The sequence below is a fragment of the Coturnix japonica genome, unplaced genomic scaffold (genome assembly GCF_054131305.1).
Source record: "Coturnix japonica strain WE unplaced genomic scaffold, WE-NBRP24 Scf058, whole genome shotgun sequence".
In the NCBI taxonomy this organism is placed as follows: domain Eukaryota; kingdom Metazoa; phylum Chordata; class Aves; order Galliformes; family Phasianidae; genus Coturnix; species Coturnix japonica.
Genome location: NW_028188961.1, coordinates 1,008,406 through 1,030,542, shown reverse-complemented (window position 1 = coordinate 1,030,542; position 22,137 = coordinate 1,008,406). Strand labels below are relative to the sequence as shown.

At 56.5% G+C, this 22,137-nt stretch overlaps 1 protein-coding gene and 1 long non-coding RNA gene across 2 annotated transcripts in view; one reads left to right on the top strand and one right to left on the bottom strand.

Moving 5' to 3' along the window:
- Window positions 1-4,622: 4,622 nt before the first annotated feature.
- On the bottom strand, window positions 4,623-11,627 carry LOC146751973 (uncharacterized). Its single transcript, XR_014941081.1, has 3 exons — window positions 11,562-11,627; window positions 9,316-9,421; window positions 4,623-4,798 (listed from the first exon to the last, which is right to left on the bottom strand). It is a non-coding gene; the product is annotated as an uncharacterized LOC146751973 (long non-coding RNA).
- A 170-nt stretch (window positions 11,628-11,797) lies between these two features.
- Window positions 11,798-22,137, top strand: part of THOC6 (THO complex subunit 6) — a 23,198-nt gene continuing 12,858 nt past the window's right edge. Inside the window, exons 1-7 of the mRNA XM_085533305.1 lie at window positions 11,798-12,056; window positions 14,943-15,046; window positions 15,152-15,189; window positions 19,651-19,699; window positions 19,809-19,880; window positions 20,785-20,884; window positions 21,523-21,572. Coding sequence (XP_085389431.1) covers window positions 11,819-12,056; window positions 14,943-15,046; window positions 15,152-15,189; window positions 19,651-19,699; window positions 19,809-19,880; window positions 20,785-20,884; window positions 21,523-21,572 — 651 coding nt within the window. The 5' untranslated portion in view covers window positions 11,798-11,818. The remainder of the gene's footprint in view (window positions 12,057-14,942; window positions 15,047-15,151; window positions 15,190-19,650; window positions 19,700-19,808; window positions 19,881-20,784; window positions 20,885-21,522; window positions 21,573-22,137) is intronic.

Genomic DNA, 22,137 nt, shown 5'->3' with positions numbered 1-22,137 from the left:
GGGGTGGGACCCCTATAATGGGGGGTGAGACTCCTATAATGGGGGTGGGACCCTATAATGGGGGGTGGGATCATATAATGGGGGTGGGACCCCTATAATGGGGGTGGGACCCCTATAATGGGGGGTGGGACCCCTATAATGGGGGTGGGACCCTATAATGGGGGGTGGGACCCTATAATGGGGGTGGGACCCTATAATGGGGGGTGGGACCCTATAATGGGGGTGGGACCCCTATAATGGGGGTGGGACCCTATAATGGGGGTGGGACCCCTATAATTGGGGGTTAGACCCCTATAATGGGGGTGGGACCCCTATAATGGGGGTGGGACCCTATAATGGGGGTGGGACCCCTATAATGGGGGGTGGGACCCTATAATGGGGGTGGGACCCCTATAATGGGGGGTGGGACCCTATATTGGGGGTGGGACCCCTATAATGGGGGTGGGACCCTATAATGGGGGGTGGGACCCCTATAATGGGGGTGGGATCATATAATGGGGGGTGGGACCCCTATAATGGGGGGTGGGATCATATAATGGGGGTGGGACCCCTATAATGGGGGTGGGACCCTATAATGGGGGTGGGACCCCTATAATGGGGGGTGGGACCTTATAATGGGGGGTGGGACCCCTATAATGGGGGGTGGGACCCCTATAATGGGGGTGGGACCCTATAATGGGGGTGGGACCCCTATAATGGGGGTGGGACCCTATAATGGGGGGTGGGACCCCTATAATGGGGGTGGGACCCTATAATGGGGGTGGGACCCTATAATGGGGGGTGGGACCCTATAATGGGGGTGGGACCCTATAATGGGGGGTGGGACCCCTATAATGGGGGTGGGATCATATAATGGGGGTGGGACCCTATAATGGGGGGTGGGACCCTATAATGGGGGGTGGGACCCCTATAATGGGGGGTGAGACCCCTATAATGGGGGTGGGACCCCTATAATGGGGGGTGGGACCCCTATAATGGGGCCTGGGATCATATAATGGGGGGTGGGACCCCTATAATGGGGGTGGGACCCTATAATGGGGGGTGAGACCCCTATAATGGGGGGTGGGACCCCTATAATGGGGGTGGGACCCTATAATGGGGGTGGGACCCTATAATGGGGGGTGGGATCATATAATGGGGGGTGGGACCCCTATAATGGGGGTGGGACCCTATAATGGGGGGTGGGACCCTATAATGGGGGGTGGGACCCCTATAATGGGGGGTGGGATCATATAATGGGGGGTGGGACCCCTATAATGGGGGGTGGGACCCTATAATGGGGGGTGGGATCATATAATGGGGGTGGGACCCTATAATGGGGGTGGGACCCTATAATGGGGGGTGGGACCCCTATAATGGGGGGTGGGACCCTATAATGGGGGTGGGACCCCTATAATGGGGGGTGGGACCCTATAATGGGGGGTGGGACCCTATAATGGGGGGTGAGACCCCTATAATGGGGGGTGGGACCCCTATAATGGGGGTGGGACCCTATAATGGGGGTGGGACCCTATAATGGGGGGTGGGACCCTATAATGGGGGGTGGGACCCCTATAATGGGGGTGGGACCCTATAATGGGGGGTGGGACCCTATAATGGGGGGTGGGACCCCTATAATGGGGGTGGGACCCTATAATGGGGGGTGGGACCCCTATAATGGGGGGTGGGATCATATAATGGGGGGTGGGACCCCTATAATGGGGGGTGGGACCCTATAATGGGGGGTGGGATCATATAATGGGGGTGGGACCCTATAATGGGGGGTGGGACCCCTATAATGGGGGGTGAGACCCCTATAATGGGGGTGGGACCCTATAATGGGGGTGGGACCCCTATAATGGGGGTGGGACCCCTATAATGGGGGTGGGACCCCTATATTGGGGGCTATTAAAGATGGCTGGCAACATATAGGGGGGCAGTGGGGTGTTCTTTGTTGGGGGGCAGGAAATAGGGGATCTCCCCCCACCTTCTGCCCCACATCTCCCCCCACCACCCCACATATCCCACCCCACATCCCCCCTTCTGCCCCACATATCCCCCCTTCTGCCCCATATCCCCCCCTTCTGCCCCATATTTCCCCCCTTCTGCCCCACATATCCCCCCTTCTGCCCCATATCCCCCCCTTCTGCCCCACATATCCCCCCTTCTGCCCCACATCCCCCCCTTCTGCCCCATATTACCCCATTCTGCCCCACATATCCCACCCCATATCCCCCCTTCTGCCCCACATATCCCCCCTTCTGCCCCATATCCCCCCCTTCTGCCCCATATTACCCCATTCTGCCCCACATATCCCACCCCACATCCCCCCTCCTACCCCATTTTACCCCCCTTCTGCCCCACATCTCCCCCTTCTGCCCCATATTTCCCCCCTTCTGCCCCACATATCCCCCCTTCTGCCCCATATCCCCCCCTTCTGCCCCATATTTCCCCCCTTCTGCCCCATATTACCCCCTTCTGCCCCATATTTCCCCCCTTCTGCCCCATATTACCCCCTTCTGCCCCATATTTCCCCCCTTCTGCCCCATATCCCCCCCTTCTGCCCCACATATCCCCCCTTCTGCCCCACATCCCCCCTCTTCTGCCCCATATTACCCCCTTCTGCCCCATATCCCCCCCTTCTGCCCCATATTACCCCCTTCTGCCCCATATTTCCCCCTTCTGCCCCACATCTCCCCCTTCTGCCCCATATTTCCCCCCTTCTGCCCCATATCTCCCCCTTCTGCCCCATATTGCCCCCCTTCTGCCCCATATTTCCCCCCTTCTGCCCCACATATCCCCCCTTCTGCCCCACATATCCCCCCTTCTGCCCCACATATCCCCCCTTCTGCCCCATATTACCCCCTTCTGCCCCATATCCCCCCCTTCTGCCCCATATTACCCCCCTTCTGCCCCACATATCCCCCCTTCTGCCCCATATCCCCCCATTCTGCCCCATATTTCCCCCCTTCTGCCCCACATATCCCCCCTTCTGCCCCATATCCCCCCCTTCTGCCCCATATTACCCCCCTTCTGCCCCATATCCCCCCCTTCTGCCCCATATTTCCCCTCTTCTGCCCCACATCTCCCCCCCCTTCTGCCCCACATCCCCCCCCCTTCTGCCCCACATCTCCCCCCCTTCTGCCCCACATCTCCCTCCATTCTGCCCCACATCTCCCCCCCCTTCTGCCCCACATCTCCCCCTCTTCTGCCCCACATCTCCCCCCACCAGCCCCACATCTCCCCCCACCAGCCCCACATCTCCCCCCCTTCTGCCCCACATCTCCCCCCCTTCTGCCCCACATCTCCCCCCCTTCTGCCCCACATCTCCCCCCCCTTCTGCCCCACATCCCCCCCCTTCTGCCCCACATCTCCCCCCCCTTCTGCCCCACATCTCCCCCCCCTTCTGCCCCACATCTCCCCCCCACCAGCCCCACATCTCCCCCCCTTCTGCCCCACATCTCCCCCCCCCTTCTGCCCCACATCCCCCCCCCTTCTGCCCCACATCTCCCCCCCACCAGCCCCACATCTCCCCCCCCTTCTGCCCCACATCCCCCCCCTTCTGCCCCACATCTCCCCCTCTTCTGCCCCACATCTCCCCCCACCAGCCCCACATCTCCCCCCATTCTGCCCCACATCTCCCCCCACCAGCCCCACATCTCCCCCCCTTCTGCCCCACATCTCCCCCCCATTCTGCCCCACATCTCCCCCCACCAGCCCCACATCCCCCCCCTTCTGCCCCACATCTCCCCCCATTCTGCCCCACATCTCCCCCCACCAGCCCCACATCTCCCCCCCCTTCTGCCCCACATCTCCCCCCCCCATTCTGCCCCACATCTCTCCCCCCACCAGCCCCACATCTCCCCCCATTCTGCCCCACATCTCCCCCCCTTCTGCCCCACATCTCCCCCCCCCTTCTGCCCCACATCTCCCCCCATTCTGCCCCACATCTCCCCCCCTCTTCTGCCCCACATCTCCCCCCCCTTCTGCCCCACATCTCCCCCCATTCTGCCCCACATCTCCCCCCATTCTGCCCCACATCTCCCCCCCTTCTGCCCCACATCTCCCCCCCTTCTGCCCCACATCTCCCCCCCCTTCTGCCCCACATCTCCCCCCCTTTCTGCCCCACATCTCCCCCCCCTTCTGCCCCACATCTCCCCCCACCAGCCCCACATCTCCCCCCCTTCTGCCCCACATCTCCCCCCCTTCTGCCCCACATCTCCCCCCCTTTCTGCCCCACATCTCCCCCCACCAGCCCCACATCTCCCCCCCTTCTGCCCCACATCTCCCCCCCTTCTGCCCCACATCTCCCCCCCCCTTCTGCCCCACATCTCCCCCCACCAGCCCCACATCTCCCCCCCTTCTGCCCCACATCTCCCCCCCCCTTCTGCCCCACATCTCCCCCCCTTTCTGCCCCACATCTCCCCCCATTCTGCCCCACATCTCCCCCCCATTCTGCCCCACATCTCCCCCCACCTTCTGCCCCACATCTCCCCCCACCAGCCCCACATCTCCCCCCTTTCTGCCCCACATCTCCCCCCACCAGCCCCACATCCCCCCCCCTTTCTGCCCCACATCTCCCCCCACCAGCCCCACATCTCCCCCCATTCTGCCCCACATCTCCCCCTTCTGCCCCACATCTCTCCAACCCATTTCTCATTTATTTTGGGGTGAAAAACAACAATTTCGGGTTCAACAAGGAAAACCGAAGCCCCACACATTGGGGTCAGCCCCACATATTGGGGTCAGCCCCACACATTGGGGTCATTATCTTGGGGGGGGCTCAAGGTGACATCGCCGACGTCTGTGGGTGGGGGACCTGTGGGGGGAACACGGTGTGGGTCCCATAGCTGCCCCATAAGTAGACACCCTGCCCCATAGCTGCCCCATAAGTGGCCATTCTGCCCCATAAGTGCCCCATAAGTAGCTGCCCTGCCCCATAGCTGCCCCATAAGTGTCCCTTTGGCCCCATAGATGCCTCATAACTGTCCCTTCTGCCCCATAAGTGTTCTTTCTGCCCCATAGCTGCCCCATAAGTAGCTGCCCTGCCCCATAGCTGCCCTATAAGTGTCAATTCTGCCCCATAGCTGCCCCATAAGTGGCCATTCTGCCCCATAAGTGCCCCATAAGTAGCTGCCCTGCCCCATAGCTGCCCCATAAGTGTCCCTTTGGCCCCATAGATGCCTCATAACTGTCCCTTCTGCCCCATAAGTGTTCTTTCTGCCCCATAGCTGCCCCATAAGTAGCTGCCCTGCCCCATAGCTGCCCTATAAGTGTCAATTCTGCCCCATAGCTGCCCCATAAGTGGCCATTCTGCCCCATAAGTGCCCCATAAGTAGCTGCCCTGCCCCATAGCTGCCCCATAAGTGTCCCTTCTGCCCCATAGATGCCCCACAACTGTCCCTTCTGCCCCATAAGTGTTCTTTCTGCCCCATAGCTGCCCCATAAGTAGCTGCCCTGCCCCATAGCTGCCCTATAAGTGTCAATTCTGCCCCATAGCTGCCCCATAAGTGTCCCTTCTGCCCCATAGATGCCCCACAACTGTCCCTTCTGCCCCATAAGTGTCCCTTTGGCCCCATAGCTGCCCCATAAGTAGCTGCCCTGCCCCATAGCTGCCCCATAAGTGACCTTTCAGCCCCATAGCAGCCCCATAAGTGTCCTTTCAGCCCCATAGCTGCCCCACAAGTGTCCCTTCTGCCCCATACGTCTCCCTTTGGCCCCATAGCAGCCCCATAAGTAGCCACCCTGCCCCATAGCTGCCCCATAAGTGACCTTTCAGCCCCATAGCTGCCCCATAAGTAGCCACCCTGCCCCATAGCTGCCCCATAAGTGACCTTTCAGCCCCATAGCAGCCCCATAAGTGTCCTTTCAGCCCCATAGCTGCCCCATAAGTGTCCCTTTGGCCCCATAGCTGCCCCACAACTGTCCCTTCTGCCCCATAAGTCTCCCTTTGGCCCCATAGCTGCCCCATAAGTAGCCACCCTGCCCCATAGCTGCCCCATAAGTGACCTTTCAGCCCCATAGCTGCCCCATAAGTAGCCGCTCTGCCCCATAGGTGCCCCATAAGTGTGTCTTCTGCCCCATAGCTGCCCCACAACTGTCCCTTCTACCCCATACGTCTCCCTTTGGCCCCATAGCAGCCCCATAAGTAGCCACCCTGCCCCATAGCTGCCCCATAAGTAGCCGCCCTGCCCCATAGCTGCCCCATAAGTAGCCACCCTGCCCCATAGCTGCCCCATAAGTGACCTTTCAGCCCCATAGCTGCCCCATAAGTAGCCGCTCTGCCCCATAGGTGCCCCATAAGTGTCTCTTTCAGCCCCATAGATGCCCCATAAGGAGCCATCCTGCCCCATAGCTGCCCCATAAGTGTCCCTTCTGCCCCATAAGTGTTCTTTCTGCCCCATAGCTGCCCCATAAGTAGCTGCCCTGCCCCATAGCTGCCCTATAAGTGTCAATTCTGCCCCATAGCTGCCCCATAAGTGGCCATTCAGCCCCATAGCTGCCCCATAAGTAGCCGCTCTGCCCCATAGCAGCCCCATAAGTGTCCTTTCAGCCCCATACCAGCCCCATAAGTGTCCTTTCAGCCCCATAGCTGCCCCATAAGTGTCCTTTCAGCCCCATAGCAGCCCCATAAGTGTCCTTTCAGCCCCATAGCTGCCCCATAAGTGTCCCTTCAGCCCCATAGCAGCCCCATAAGTAGCCGCCCTGCCCCATAGCTGCCCCATAAGTGACCTTTCAGCCCCATAGCTGCCCCACAACTGTCCCTTCTGCCCCATAAGTGTCCCTTTGGCCCCATAGCAGCCCCATAAGTAGCCACCCTGCCCCATAGCTGCCCCATAAGTGACCTTTCAGCCCCATAGCTGCCCCATAAGTGTCCTTTCAGCCCCATAGCTGCCCCATAAGGAGCCATCCTGCCCCATAGCTGCCCCATAAGTGTCTCTTTCAGCCCCATAGATGCCCCATAAGGAGCCATCCTGCCCCATAGCTGCCCCACAACTGTCCCTTCTGCCCCATGTGTCCCTTTGGCCCCATAGCTGCCCCATAAGTAGCTGCCCTGCCCCATAGCTGCCCTATAAGTGTCAATTCTGCCCCATAGCTGCCCCATAAGTGGCCATTCTGCCCCATAGATGCCCCATAAGTAGCTGCCCTGCCCCATAGCTGCCCCATAAGTGTCCCTTTGGCCCCATAGATGCCTCATAACTGTCCCTTCTGCCCCATAAGTGTTCTTTCTGCCCCATAGCTGCCCCATAAGTAGACACCCTGCCCCATAGATGCCCCATAAATGACCTTTCAGCCCCATAGCTGCCCCACAAGTGTCCCTTCTGCCCCATAGATGCCCCATAAGTAGCTGCCCTGCCCCATAGGTGCCCCATAAGTGTGTCTTCTGCCCCATAGCTGCCCCACAACTGTCCCTTCTGCCCCATACGTCTCCCTTTGGCCCCATAGCAGCCCCATAAGTAGCCACCCTGCCCCATAGCTGCCCCATAAGTGACCTTTCAGCCCCATAGCTGCCCCATAAGTAGCCGCTCTGCCCCATAGGTGCCCCATAAGTGTCTCTTTCAGCCCCATAGATGTCCCATAAGGAGCCATCCTGCCCCATAGCTGCCCCATAAGTGTCCATTCTGCCCCATAGATGCCCCACAACTGTCCCTTCTGCCCCATACGTCTCCCTTTGGCCCCATAGCAGCCCCATAAGTAGCCACCCTGCCCCATAGCTGCCCCATAAGTGACCTTTCAGCCCCATAGCTGCCCCATAAGTAGCCGCTCTGCCCCATAGCTGCCCCATAAGTGTCCCTTCTGCCCCATAGATGCCCCATAAGTAGCTGCCCTGCCCCATAGGTGCCCCATAAGTGTGTCTTCTGCCCCACAGCTGCCCCACAACTGTCCCTTCTGCCCCATACGTCTCCCTTTGGCCCCATAGCAGCCCCATAAGTAGCCACCCTGCCCCATAGCTGCCCCATAAGTGACCTTTCAGCCCCATAGCTGCCCCATAAGTGTCCTTTCAGCCCCATAGCAGCCCCATAAGTGTCCTTTCAGCCCCATAGCTGCCCCATAAGTGTCCCTTCTGCCCCATAGATGCCCCATAAGTAGCTGCCCTGCCCCATAGCTGCCCCATAAGTGTCCCTTCTGCCCCATAGCTGCCCCACAACTGTCCCTTCTGCCCCATAAGTCTCCCTTTGGCCCCATAGCAGCCCCATAAGTAGCCACTCTGCCCCATAGCTGCCTCATAAGTGACCTTTCAGCCCCATAGCTGCCCCATAAGTAGCCGCTCTGCCCCATAGATGCCCCGTAAGTAGCTGCCCTGCCCCATAGCTGCCCCATAAGTGGCCACTCTGCCCCATAAGTGCCCCATAAGTAGCCACCCTGCCCCATAGCTGCCCCATAAGTAGCTGCCCTGCCCTATAGCTGCCCCATAAGTAGCCACCCTGCCCCATAGCTGCCCCATAAGTAGCTGCCCTGCCCTATAGCTGCCCCATAAGTAGCCACCCTGCCCCATAGCTGCCCCATAAGTAGCCACCCTGCCCCATAGCTGCGCCATAAATGACCTTTCAGCCCCATAGATGCCCCATAAGGAGCCATCCTGCCCCATAGGTGCCCCATAAGTGTGTCTTCTGCCCCATAGCTGCCCCACAACTGTCCCTTCTGCCCCATACGTCTCCCTTTGGCCCCATAGCAGCCCCATAAGTAGCCACCCTGCCCCATAGCTGCCCCATAAGTGACCTTTCAGCCCCATAGCTGCCCCATAAGTAGCCGCTCTGCCCCATAGGTGCCCCATAAGTGTCTCTTTCAGCCCCATAGATGTCCCATAAGGAGCCATCCTGCCCCATAGCTGCCCCATAAGTGTCCCTCCTGCCCCATAGATGCCCCACAACTGTCCCTTCTGCCCCATAAGTGTCCCTTTGGCCCCATAGCAGCCCCATAAGTAGTCGCCCTGCCCCATAGCTGCCCCATAAGTGTCCCTTCAGCCCCATAGAAGCCCCGCCCCCCCTCTTCTCCCATAGGCCACCCTCAGCAACAAGCCCCGCCCCCTCCCTTCCCCCCCAAACATCCCATTGGCCAGCAGCCCCGCCACACACACAACCCGCTCCCCCATTGGCTGAGCCCAACACTAAGCCCCGCCCACAGGAAGTAAATCCCCGCTTCCTATTGGCTGATCCCTCTTAAGCCCCGCCCACCCTCTGGAGCACAAAGCCCCACCCACCACTATCCCCCCCATGCCAAGCCCCGCCCACAAAGAGGAATCCCCGCTTCCTATTGGCTGATCCCTTTTAAGTCCCGCCCACAGGAGGGCAATCCCCGCTCGCTATTGGCTGCTCCCCGTTAAGCCCCGCCCACCTGGGGCAGCCCGTTGCCGCCATATTGGTGGTCGTGGTGTAGGCCCCAGGAGCGGAGTCGGGCGGCCGCCATCACTTCCGGTAGGGAGCGCTTAGGGGGCGGGGCTCTGACCGGAAGTAGGAAGTAGGAGATGGGGGGTGACCCATAGAGACCCATAGGGACACATAGGGACCCCATAGAGCCCTATAGAGCCCCATAGGGACCCATAGGGACCCATAGAGACCCCATAGGGACCCATAGGGACACACAGAGACCCATAGAGACACATAGAGACCCATAGAGACCCCATAGGGACACATAGAGACCAATAGGGACCCCATAGAGCCCTATAGAGCCCTATAGAGCCCCATAGGGACCCATAGGGACCCATAGAGACCCCATAGGGACCCATAGAGACCCATAGAGACCCATAGGGACCCCATAGAGACCCATAGAGACCCATAGGGACACATAGAGACCCATAGGGACCCATAGAGACCCATAGGGACCCATAGAGACCCATAGGGACACATAGAGACCCATAGGGACCCATAGAGACCCATAGAGACCCCATAGAGACCCATAGGGACCCATAGAGACCCCATAGGGACACATAGGGACCCATAGAGCCCCATAGGGACCCCATAGGGACCCATAGAGACCCCATAGAGACCCATAGGGACCCCATAGAGGCACATAGAGCCCCATAGGGACTCATAGAGACCCCATAGGGACACATAGGGACCCATAGAGACCCATAGGGAACCATAGAGACACATAGAGACCCATAGGGACCCATAGGGACCCATAGAGACCCCATAGGGACCCATAGAGACCCCATAGAGACCCCATAGAGACCCATAGAGACCCATAGGGACCCATAGAGACCCCATAGAGACCCCATAGAGACCCATAGAGACCCATAGGGACCCATAGAGACCCCATAGGGACCCCATAGAGACCCATAGAGACCTATAGAGCCCCATAGGGACCCATAGGGACCCCATAGAGACCCATAGAGACCCCATAGAGACCCCATAGAGACCCATAGAGACCTATAGAGCCCATAGGGACCCATAGGGACCCCATAGGGACACATAGAGACCCATAGGGACACATAGAGACCCATAGGGACCCCATAGAGACCCATAGAGACCCATAGGGCCCTATAGAGCCCATAGGGACCCATAGGGCCCTATAGAGCCCTATAAAGCCCCATAGGGACCCATAGAGACCCATAGGGACACATAGAGACCCATAGGGACCCCATAGGGCCCTATAGAGCCCCATAGGGACCCATAGGGACCCCATAGGGACCCATAGAGACCCCATAGAGACACATAGAGACCCATAGAGACACATAGAGACCCATAGGGACCCCATAGGGACACATAGAGACCCCATAGAGACCCATAGGGACCCCATAGAGCCCTATAGAGCCCCATAGGGACCCATAGGGACCCCATAGGGACCCATAGAGACCCCATAGAGACCCATAGGGACCCATAGAGACCCCATAGGGACACAGAGAGACACATAGAGACCTATAGAGACCCATAGGGCCCTATAGAGCCCTATAAAGCCCCATAGGGACACATAGGGACCCATAGAGCCCCACAGGAACCCCATAGGGACCCATAGAGACCCCAATAGAACCCCATAGGGAACCATAGAGACCCATAGCGGCCCATAGACACCCCATAGAGCCCCATAGAAACCCCATAGCGCCCCATAGAACCCCATAACAACCCCATACAGCCCCATAGAGACCCATAGGGACCCATAGAGCCCCATAGGGACCCCATAGATACCCATAGATTCCATACGACCCCATAGGGCCCCATAGAGCCACATAGAAACCCCTTAGAAACCCCATAGAACCCCATAGACACCCCAAAGCCCCCCCATAGAGCTTTATAGAGTCCCATATGGACCCATAGAGCCCCATAGACCCCATAGAGACCCCATAGAACCCCATAAGACCCCATAGAGCCCCATAGATTCCATAGGACCCCATAGAGACCCCATAGAGCCCCATAGAGACCCCATAGAGACCCCATAGGGACCCCATAGAGCCCTATTGATCCCAATGGAGCCCCATAGAGACCCCATAAAGACCCCATAGCCCCCCCCCATGACCCTTAGCGCCTCCCATAATACACCGCGCCCACCCCGCCGCCATCTTGTCCCCCTCCCATCACCCCCTGCGCTTCCCCCCCCCCCCATGACCACGTGACCCACCCCGGGTTGCCCACGTGACCCCTCACCCCTCTCCGTTCTCCGCTCTCCTCTTCCCGCGGCGCCCGGAGTCCTCCAACATCCCGTCAACCCCCGCGGCGACGCGCACAGCGCATGCGCTAAACCTCTACGGCCACACCCACTTCCGGTTCCAACCCCCACTTCCGGTTTCCCACCCACTTCCGGCCTCAGTGCGTAAGCCGTGGGCTTGGCGCGCATGCGCCGCTCTTCCCGCCGTTTTCCCCCCTGGTGACGTCATCACGCTGCGACAAAGAGAAGGCCCAACATGGCGGCGCCCATCGAAGAGGAACCGGAGGCGGCCGAACGTGGCTCGGTTTGTCCAACCGGACCCGAACGCGATCGTCAATTGCTTCATATGAGCGTTTTATCGCAGAGTCCTTCACCTTGCGGTCGGTATTTGGCGGCGGGGAATAATTACGGGGAAATCGCCATCTTTGGCCTAGCGGCGGCATTGGGAGCCGGGGCGACGGAAGAGAGTAAAAAACCGCTGTTCTGCTTCCGGGGTGAGAGGTCAAAGGGGGGGGGGGGGGGGGAGGCGACACATAGAGACCCATAGAGACACATAGGGACCCATAGAGACCCATAGAGACCCATAGAGACCCATAGAGACCCATAGAGACCCATAGGGACACATTGAGATCCATAGGAACCCATAGAGACCCATAGAGACCCCATAGGGACCCATAGAGACCCATAGAGACTCATAGAGACCTATATGGACCCATAGAGACCCACTGTGACCCCATAGAGAGCCATAGGGACCCCGTAGAGACTCACAGACCCTATAGACACCCCATGGGGACACATAGAGACCCATAGAGACACATAGGGACCCATAGAGACCCATAGAGACCCACATAGGGACACATTGAGACCCATAGGAACCCATAGAGACCCATAGAGACCCCATAGGGACCCATAGAGACCCATAGAGACACATAGGGACCCATAGGGACCCATAGAGACCCATAGAGACCCATAGAGACCCATAGGGACACATAGAGACCCATAGGGAACCATAGAGACCCCATAAAGACACATAGGGACCCCATAGAGGCCCATAGAGACTCATAGAGACCCATAGGGACCCATAGAGACCCGCTGTGACCCCATAGAGACCCATAGGGACCCCGTAGAGACTCACAGACCCTATAGGGACACATAGAGACCCATAGAGACACATAGGGACACATTGAGACCCATAGGAACCCGTAGAGACCCATAGAGACCCCATAGGGACACATAGAGACCCATAGAGACACATAGAGACCCATAGGGACCCATAGAGACCCATAGGGACCCATAGGGAGCCATAGAGACACATAGAGACCCATAGAGACCCATAGAGACCCATAGGGACCCATAGAGCCCCATAGATTCCATAGGACCCCATAGAGACCCCATAGAGACCCATAGGGACCCATAGGGACCCATAGGGACACATAGGGAACCATAGAGACCCATAGAGACCCATAGAGACCCACATAGGGACACATTGAGACCCATAGGGACCCATAGAGACCCATAGAGCCACATAGGGACCCATAGAGACCCATAGGGACACATTGAGACCCATAGAGACGCATAGGGACCCATAGGGACCCATAGGGAACCATAGAGACCCATAGAGACACATAGAGACCCATAGAGACACATAGGGACCCATAGAGACCCATAGGGACACATTGAGACCCATAGAGACACATAGGGACCGATAGAGACCCCATAAAGACACATAGGGACCCCATAGAGGCCCATAGAGACTCATAGAGACCTATATGGACCCATAGAGACCCACTGTGACCCCATAGAGAGCCATGGGGACCCCGTAGAGACTCACAGACCCCATAGACACCCCATGGGGACACATAGAGACCCATAGAGACCCACATAGGGACACATTGAGACCCATATGAACCCATAGAGACCCATAGAGACCCCATAGGGACACATAGAGACCCACAGAGACACATAGGGACCCATAGAGACCCATAGAAACACATAGAGCCTCACAGCCCCCATAGAGACCCACTGAGCCCATAGAGCTTCATAGGGACCCCATAGAGACCCATAGGGACCCATAGAGACCCATAGAGACCCATAGGGACCCATAGGGACCCATAGAGACCCATAGAGACCCATAGAGACCCATAGAGACCCATAGAGACCCACTGTGACCCCATAGAGAGCCATAGGGACCCCGTAGAGACTCACAGACCCCATAGACACCCCATGGGGACACATAGAGACCCATAGAGACCCACATAGGGACACATTGAGACCCATATGAACCCATAGAGACCCATAGAGACCCCATAGGGACACATAGAGACCCACAGAGACACATAGGGACCCATAGAGACCCATAGAAACACATAGAGCCTCACAGCCCCCATAGAGACCCACTGAGCCCATAGAGCTTCATAGGGACCCCATAGAGACCCATAGGGACCCATAGAGACCCATAGAGACCCATAGGGACCCATAGGGACCCATAGAGACCCATAGAGACCCATAGAGACCCATAGAGACCCATAGAGACCCACTGTGACCCCATAGAGAGCCATAGGGACCCCGTAGAGACTCACAGACCCTATAGACACCCCATGGGGACACATAGAGACCCATAGAGACACATAGAGACCCACATAGGGACACATTGAGACCCATATGAACCCATAGAGACCCCATAGGGACCCATAGGAACCCGTAGAGACACATAGAGACCCCATAGGGACACATAGAGACCCATAGGGAACCATAGAGACCCCATAGGGACACGTAGAGACCCATAGGGACCCATAGAGACCCATAGAAACACATAGAGCCTCACAAACCCCATAGAGACCCACTGAGCCCATAGAGCTTCATAGGGACCCCATAGAGACCCATAGGGATCCATAGAGACCCATAGAGACACATAGGGAGCCATAGAGACCCATAGGGAGCCATAGAGACACATAGGGACCCATAGGGAGCCATAGAGACCCATAGAGACACATATGGACTCATAGAGACCCACTGTGGCCCCATAGAGCCCCATAGGGACCCACAGAGACCCATAGAGACCCATAGAGACCCATAGGGACCCATAGAGACCCATAGAAACACATAGAGCCTCACAGACCCCATAGAGACCCACTGAGCCCATAGAGATTCATAGGGACCCATAGAGACCCATAGAGACACATAGAGACCCATAGAGACCCATAGAGCCCCATAAAGACCCCATAGAGCCCCATAGGGACCCATAGAGACCCCATTGAGCTCTGTCCTGACCTTCTGATCCCTTGACCCCATAGACCCCATACCCCTTGACCTCTGACCCCGTGACCTCTGACCCTCTGACCCCATGACCTCTGACCCCTTGACCTCTGACCCCTCGGTAGCGCATCGAGGCCCGGTCTATGCTCTGGCCTGTGGGGAACGGCAACTGCTGAGCGCCAGCGATGGGGAAATCAAGGCCTGGAACTGGGCCGACCTGGCTAAAAAGGTGACCTTTGACCTTTGACCTTTTGACCCTTTGACCTTTTGACCTCTGGGCCTTGACCTCTGACCTTTGGTGTGGGGTTGGGGGGGGGGGTCTTTCTCTCTATAGGGTTGTAAAGAGGTTTGGACCAGGAGACCACCCTGCAGGTGAGTGACCCCAAATGTGACCCCAAGTGACCCCTTATTAATGTGGGGGGATATGGGGTTATAGGGTCTCTATGGGTCTCCATGGGTCTCTATGGGTCCCTATGGGGCTCTATGGGTCTCTATGGGTCTCTATGGGGTCTCTATGGGGCTCTATGGGGTCTCTATGGGTCTCTATGGGGCTCTATGGGGTCTCTATGGGGCTCTATGGGTCTCTATGGGTCTCTATGGGGTCTATGGGTCTCTATGGGTCTCTATGGGTGTCTATGGGGTCCCTATGGGTCTCTATGGGGTCTCTATGGGGTCTATGGGGTCTCTATGGGTCTCTATGGGTCTCTATGTGTCTCTATGGGGTCTCTGTGGGTCCCTATGTGTCTCTATGGGGTCTATGGGTCCCTATGGGTTTCTATGGGTCTCTATGGGTCTCTATGGGTCTCTATGGGGTCTATGGGGCTCTATGAGTCTCTGTGGGGTCTCTATGGGTCTCTATGGGTCCCTATGGGTCTCTATGGGTCTCTATGGGTCTCTATGGGGTCTATGGGGTCTATGGGGCTCTATGGGTCTCTATGGGGTCTCTATGGGGCTCTATGGGGTCTATGGGGCTCTATGGGGTCTCTATGGGTCTCTATGGGGTCTATGGGTCTCTATGGATCTCTATGGGTCTCTATGGGTCCCTATGGGTCTCTATGGGTCTCTATGGGGTCCCTATGGGTCTCTATGGGTCTCTATGGGGTCTCCATGGGGTCTCTATGGGTCCCTATGGGTCTCTATGGGGTCTATGGGGTCTCTATGGGGTCTATGGGTCCCTATGGGTCTCTATGGGGTCTATGGGGCTCTGTGGGTCTCTATGGGGTTTCTATGGGTCCCTATGGGTCTCTATGGGGTCTATGGGTCTCTATGGGTCTCTATGGGTCTCTATGGGTCTCTATGGGGTCTATGGGTCTCTATGGGTCTCTATGGGGTCTCTATGGGTCTCTATGGGTCTCTATGGGTCTCTATGGGGTCTATGGGGCTCTATGGGGCTCTATGGGTCTCTATGGGGTCTATGGGGCTCTATGGGTCTCTATGGGGTCTCTATGGGGCTCTATGGGGTCTATGGGGCTCTATGGGTCTCTATGGGGTCTCTATGGGGTCTCTATGGGTCTCTGTGGGTCCCTATGGGTCTCTATGGGGTCTATGGGGCTCTATGGGGTCTATGGGGTCCCTATGGGTCTCTATGAGTCTCTATGGGTCTCTATGGGGTCTATGGGGTCTCTATGGGTCTCTATGGGCTCTATGGGGCTCTATGGGTCTCTATGGGTCCCTATGGGTCTCTATGGGGCTCTATGGGTCTCTATGGGGTCTATGGGGCTCTGTGGGTCTCTATGGGTCTCTGTGGGTCTCTATGGGTCTCTATGGGGTCTCTATGGGGCTCTATGGGTCTCTATGGGGCTCTATGGGGCTCTATGGGTCTCTATGGGGTCCCTATGGGGTCTCTATGGGTCTCTATGGGTCTCTATGGGTCTCTATGGGGTCTCTATGGGGCTCTATGGGGCTCTATGGGTCTCTATGGGGTCCCTATGGGGTCTCTATGGGTCTCTATGGGTCTCTATGGGTCTCTATGGGGTCTCTATGGGGCTCTATGGGGCTCTATGGGGTCTCTATGGGTCTCTATGGGTCTCTATGGGTCTCTATGGGGTCTATGGGGCTCTATGGGTCTCTATGGGGTCTCTATGGGGCTCTATGGGGTCTATGGGGCTCTATGGGTCTCTATGGGGTCTCTATGGGTCTCTATGGGGTCTCTATGGGTCTCTATGGGTCTCTATGGGTCTCTATGGGCTCTATGGGGCTCTATGGGGTCTCTATGGGTCTCTATGGGGTCTCTATGGGTCTCTATGGGTCTCTATGGGTCCCTATGGGGTCTATGGGGTCTGTGGGGCTCTATGGGTCTCTATGGGGTCTCTATGGGTCCCTATGGGTCTCTATGGGTCTCTATGGGGTCTGTGGGGCTCTATGGGTCTCTATGGGGTCTCTATGGGTCCCTATGGGTCTCTATGGGTCTCTATGGGGTCTATGGGGCTCTATGGGTCTCTATGGGGTCTCTATGGGGCTCTATGGGTCTCTATGGGTCTCTATGGGGTCTCTATGGGTCCCTATGTGTCTCTATGGGGTCTATGGGTCCCTATGGGTTTCTGTGGGTCTCTATGGGCTCTATGGGGTCTCTATGGGTCTCTATGGGTATCTATGGGGTCTCTATGGGTCTCTATGGGTTTCTATGGGTCTCTATGGGTCTCTATGGGTCTCTATGGGGTCTCTATGGGTCCCTATGGGTCTCTATGGGGCTCTATGGGGCTCTATGGGGTCTCTATGGGTCTCTATGGGTCTCTATGGGGTCTCTATGGGTCTCTATGGGTCTCTATGGGTCTCTATGGGGTCTCTATGGGTCTCTATGGGTCTCTATGGGTCTCTATGGGGTCTATGGGGCTCTATGGGTCTCTATGGGGTCTCTATGGGGCTCTATGGGGTCTATGGGGCTCTATGGGTCTCTATGGGGTCTCTATGGGTCTCTATGGGGTCTCTATGGGTCTCTATGGGTCTCTATGGGTCTCTATGGGGTCTCTATGGGGCTCTATGGGGCTCTATGGGGCTCTATGGGGTCTCTATGGGTCCCTATGTGTCTCTATGGGGTCTATGGGTCCCTATGGGTTTCTATGGGTCTCTATGGGCTCTATGGGGTCTCTATGGGTCTCTATGGGTATCTATGGGGTCTCTATGGGTCTCTATGGGGTCTCTATGGGTCTCTATGGGTCCCTATGGGTCTCTATGGGTCTCTATGGGCTCTATGGGGCTCTATGGGTCCCTATGGGTCTCTATGGGTCTCTATGGGTCCCTATGGGTCTCTATGGGTCTCTATGGTCTCTATGGGTCCCTATGGGTCTCTATGGGGTCTCTATGGGTCTCTATGGGTCCCTATGGGTCTCTATGGGTCTCTATGGGCTCTATGGGGCTCTATGGGTCCCTATGGGTCTCTATGGGTCTCTATGGGTCCCTATGGGCTCTATGGGGCTCTATGGGGTCTCTATGGGTCTCTATGGGGTCTCTATGGGTCTCTATGGGTCTCTATGGGTCCCTATGGGGTCTATGGGGTCTGTGGGGCTCTATGGGTCTCTATGGGGTCTCTATGGGTCCCTATGGGTCTCTATGGGTCTCTATGGGGTCTGTGGGGCTCTATGGGTCTCTATGGGGTCTCTATGGGTCCCTATGGGTCTCTATGGGTCTCTATGGGGTCTATGGGGCTCTATGGGTCTCTATGGGGTCTCTATGGGGCTCTATGGGTCTCTATGGGTCTCTATGGGGTCTCTATGGGGCTCTATGGGGTCTCTATGGGTCCCTATGTGTCTCTATGGGGTCTATGGGTCCCTATGGGTTTCTGTGGGTCTCTATGGGCTCTATGGGGTCTCTATGGGTCTCTATGGGTATCTATGGGGTCTCTATGGGTCTCTATGGGTTTCTATGGGTCTCTATGGGTCTCTATGGGTCTCTATGGGGTCTCTATGGGTCCCTATGGGTCTCTATGGGGCTCTATGGGGCTCTATGGGGTCTCTATGGGTCTCTATGGGTCTCTATGGGGTCTCTATGGGTCTCTATGGGTCTCTATGGGTCTCTATGGGGTCTCTATGGGTCTCTATGGGTCTCTATGGGTCTCTATGGGGTCTATGGGGCTCTATGGGTCTCTATGGGGTCTCTATGGGGCTCTATGGGGTCTATGGGGCTCTATGGGTCTCTATGGGGTCTCTATGGGTCTCTATGGGGTCTCTATGGGTCTCTATGGGTCTCTATGGGTCTCTATGGGGTCTCTATGGGGCTCTATGGGGCTCTATGGGGCTCTATGGGGTCTCTATGGGTCCCTATGTGTCTCTATGGGGTCTATGGGTCCCTATGGGTTTCTATGGGTCTCTATGGGCTCTATGGGGTCTCTATGGGTCTCTATGGGTATCTATGGGGTCTCTATGGGTCTCTATGGGGTCTCTATGGGTCTCTATGGGTCCCTATGGGTCTCTATGGGTCTCTATGGGCTCTATGGGGCTCTATGGGTCCCTATGGGTCTCTATGGGTCTCTATGGGTCCCTATGGGTCTCTATGGGTCTCTATGGTCTCTATGGGTCCCTATGGGTCTCTATGGGGTCTCTATGGGTCTCTATGGGTCCCTATGGGTCTCTATGGGTCTCTATGGGCTCTATGGGGCTCTATGGGTCCCTATGGGTCTCTATGGGTCTCTATGGGTCCCTATGGGTCTCTATGGGTCTCTATGGGTCTCTATGGGTCTCTATGGGTCTCTATGGGGCTCTATGGGTCTCTATGGGGTCTCTATGGGTCCCTATGGGGCTCAATGAGGCTCTATGGGGGACCCCTAAGGGTGACCCCATGTGACCCCATTGTATGACCCCAAATAACCCCATATCCCCCCCCCCCCTTCCCCTATAGGAGCAGCCTGGAGGTCCCGGAGCTCAACAGCATCCAGATCAACCATAGGGTAACTATGACGTCACACCTTGATGACGTCATCATCCCCCGATGACGTCATCATCCCCCGATGACGTCATCACCCCGATGACGTCATAGCGTGGCCTTTAATTACCCAGGATAACTCGTTAGTGATGGCGGGGGGGGACGGGGTGGTCAGAGCCATGGACCTGGAGAGCGGGGCCTTCACTGTGAGTTATGGGGTTAATATGGGGTTATATGGGGGATATGGGGTTATATGGGGGGATATGGGGGATCTATGGGGGGATATGGGGTTATATGGGGGATCTATGGGGGATTATGGGGTTATATGGGGTTAATATGGGGTTATATTGGGGGATATGGGGTTACATGGGGGATCTATGGGGTTATATGGGGTTAATATGGGGTTATATGGGGGGATATGGGGTTATATGGGGGGATATGGGGTTATATGGGGGGATATGGGGTTATATGGGGGGATATGGGGTGATATGGGGGATCTATGGGGTTATATGGGGGGATATGGGGTTATATGGGGGGATATGGGGTTATATGGGGGATCTATGGGGGGATATGGGGTTATATGGGGGGATATGGGGTTATATGGGGGGATATGGGGTTATATGGGGGATCTATGGGGGGATATGGGGTTATATGGGGTTATATGGGGGGATATGGGGTTATATGGGGGTGATATGGGGGTTTATGGGGTTATATGGAGGGATATGGGAGGATATGGGGTTATATGGGGGGATATGGGGTTATATGGGGGGATATGGGGGATCTATGGGGTTATATGGGTCTCTATGGGGTCTATGGGGCTCTATGGGGTCTCTATGGAGAGATATGGGGGATATATGGGGGGATATGGGAGTATATGGGAGGATATGGAGTTATATGGGGTTATATGGGGGGATATGGGGGATCTATGGGGTGATATGGGGGGATATGGGGTGAGATGGGGGGATATGGGGTTATATGGGGGGATATGGGGTCACTATGGGGTGATATGGGGGATCTATGGGGTGATATGGGGGGATATGGGGGATCTATGGGTCTCTATGGCGTTCTATGGGGCGCTATGGGGTGACCCCACTGTTCTCCACCCCATAGCACGAGCTTCGGGGTCACCGTGACTGCGTCCATTGCCTGGCCCTACGGGACCCCCCCCAATGTCTGTCGGGGGGGGAGGACGGAACAGTGAGGTTATGGGGTGAGTGGGGACCCCACACCCTATAGGGACCCTATAGGGACTCTATAGGGCCTCATATGGGTCTATATGGGCCTTATATGGCCCTAAATGGACCCTATAGGGCCCTATATGGGGCTATGTGGACCCTATATGGCCCTAAATGGATCCTATATGGACCCTATATGGGGCTATGTGGACTCTATATAGCCCTAAATGGATTCTATATGGACCCTATAGGGCCCTATATGGGGCTATGTGGACCCTATATGGCCCTAAATGGATCCTATATGGACCCTATAGGGCCCTATATGGGGCTATGTGGACCCTATATGGCCCTAAATGGATCCTATATGGACCCTATAGGGCCCCATATGGGGCTATGTGGACCCTATATAGCCCTAAATGGATCCTATATGGACCCTATATGGGGCTATGTGGACCCTATATGGTCCTTTATGGCCCTAAATGGATCCTATATGGCCCTATATGGTCCTAAATGGATCCTATATGGCCCTATATGACCCTATGTGGCCCTATATGGTTTTATATGGCCCTAAATGGATCCTATATGGCCCTAAATGGATCCTATATGGATCCTATATGGCCCTATATGGCCCTATATGACCCCATAAGCCCCCATAGATCCCCCATTGTTTCAGATCTGCGCCATGGATCCCAAGTGCAGCTGATCGAGGTGCACAAATACCCGGTGAGTGGGGTCTATGGGGTTCTATGGGGCGCTATGGGGTCTATGGGGTCTCTATGGTGCTCTATGGGGTTCTATGGGGCTCTATGGGGTCTCTATGGTGCTCTATGGGGTTTCTATTGTGCTCTATGGGGTCTCTATGGGGTCTCTATGGGTTTCTATTGTGCTCTATGGGGTCTCTATGGGGTCTCTATGGGGCTCTATGGTGCTCTACGGTGTCTCTATGGGGCTCTATGGTGTTCTATGGGGTCTCTATGGGCTCTATGGGGTTTCTATGGGGCTCTATGGGGTCTATGGGGCTCTGTGGGCTCTATGGGGTCTCTATGGTGCTCTATGGGGTCTCTATGGTGCTCTATAGGGTTCTATGGGGCTCTATGGTGCTCTATGGGGGCTCTATGGGGTTCTATGGGGCTCTATGGGGTCTCTATGGGGCTCTATGGTGCTCTATAGGATTCTATGGGGCTCTATGGGGTCTCTATGGGGCTCTATGGGGTCTCTATGGGGCTCTATGGTGCTCTATGGGGTCTCTATGGGGCTCTATGGGGTCTCTATGGGGTTTCTATGGTGC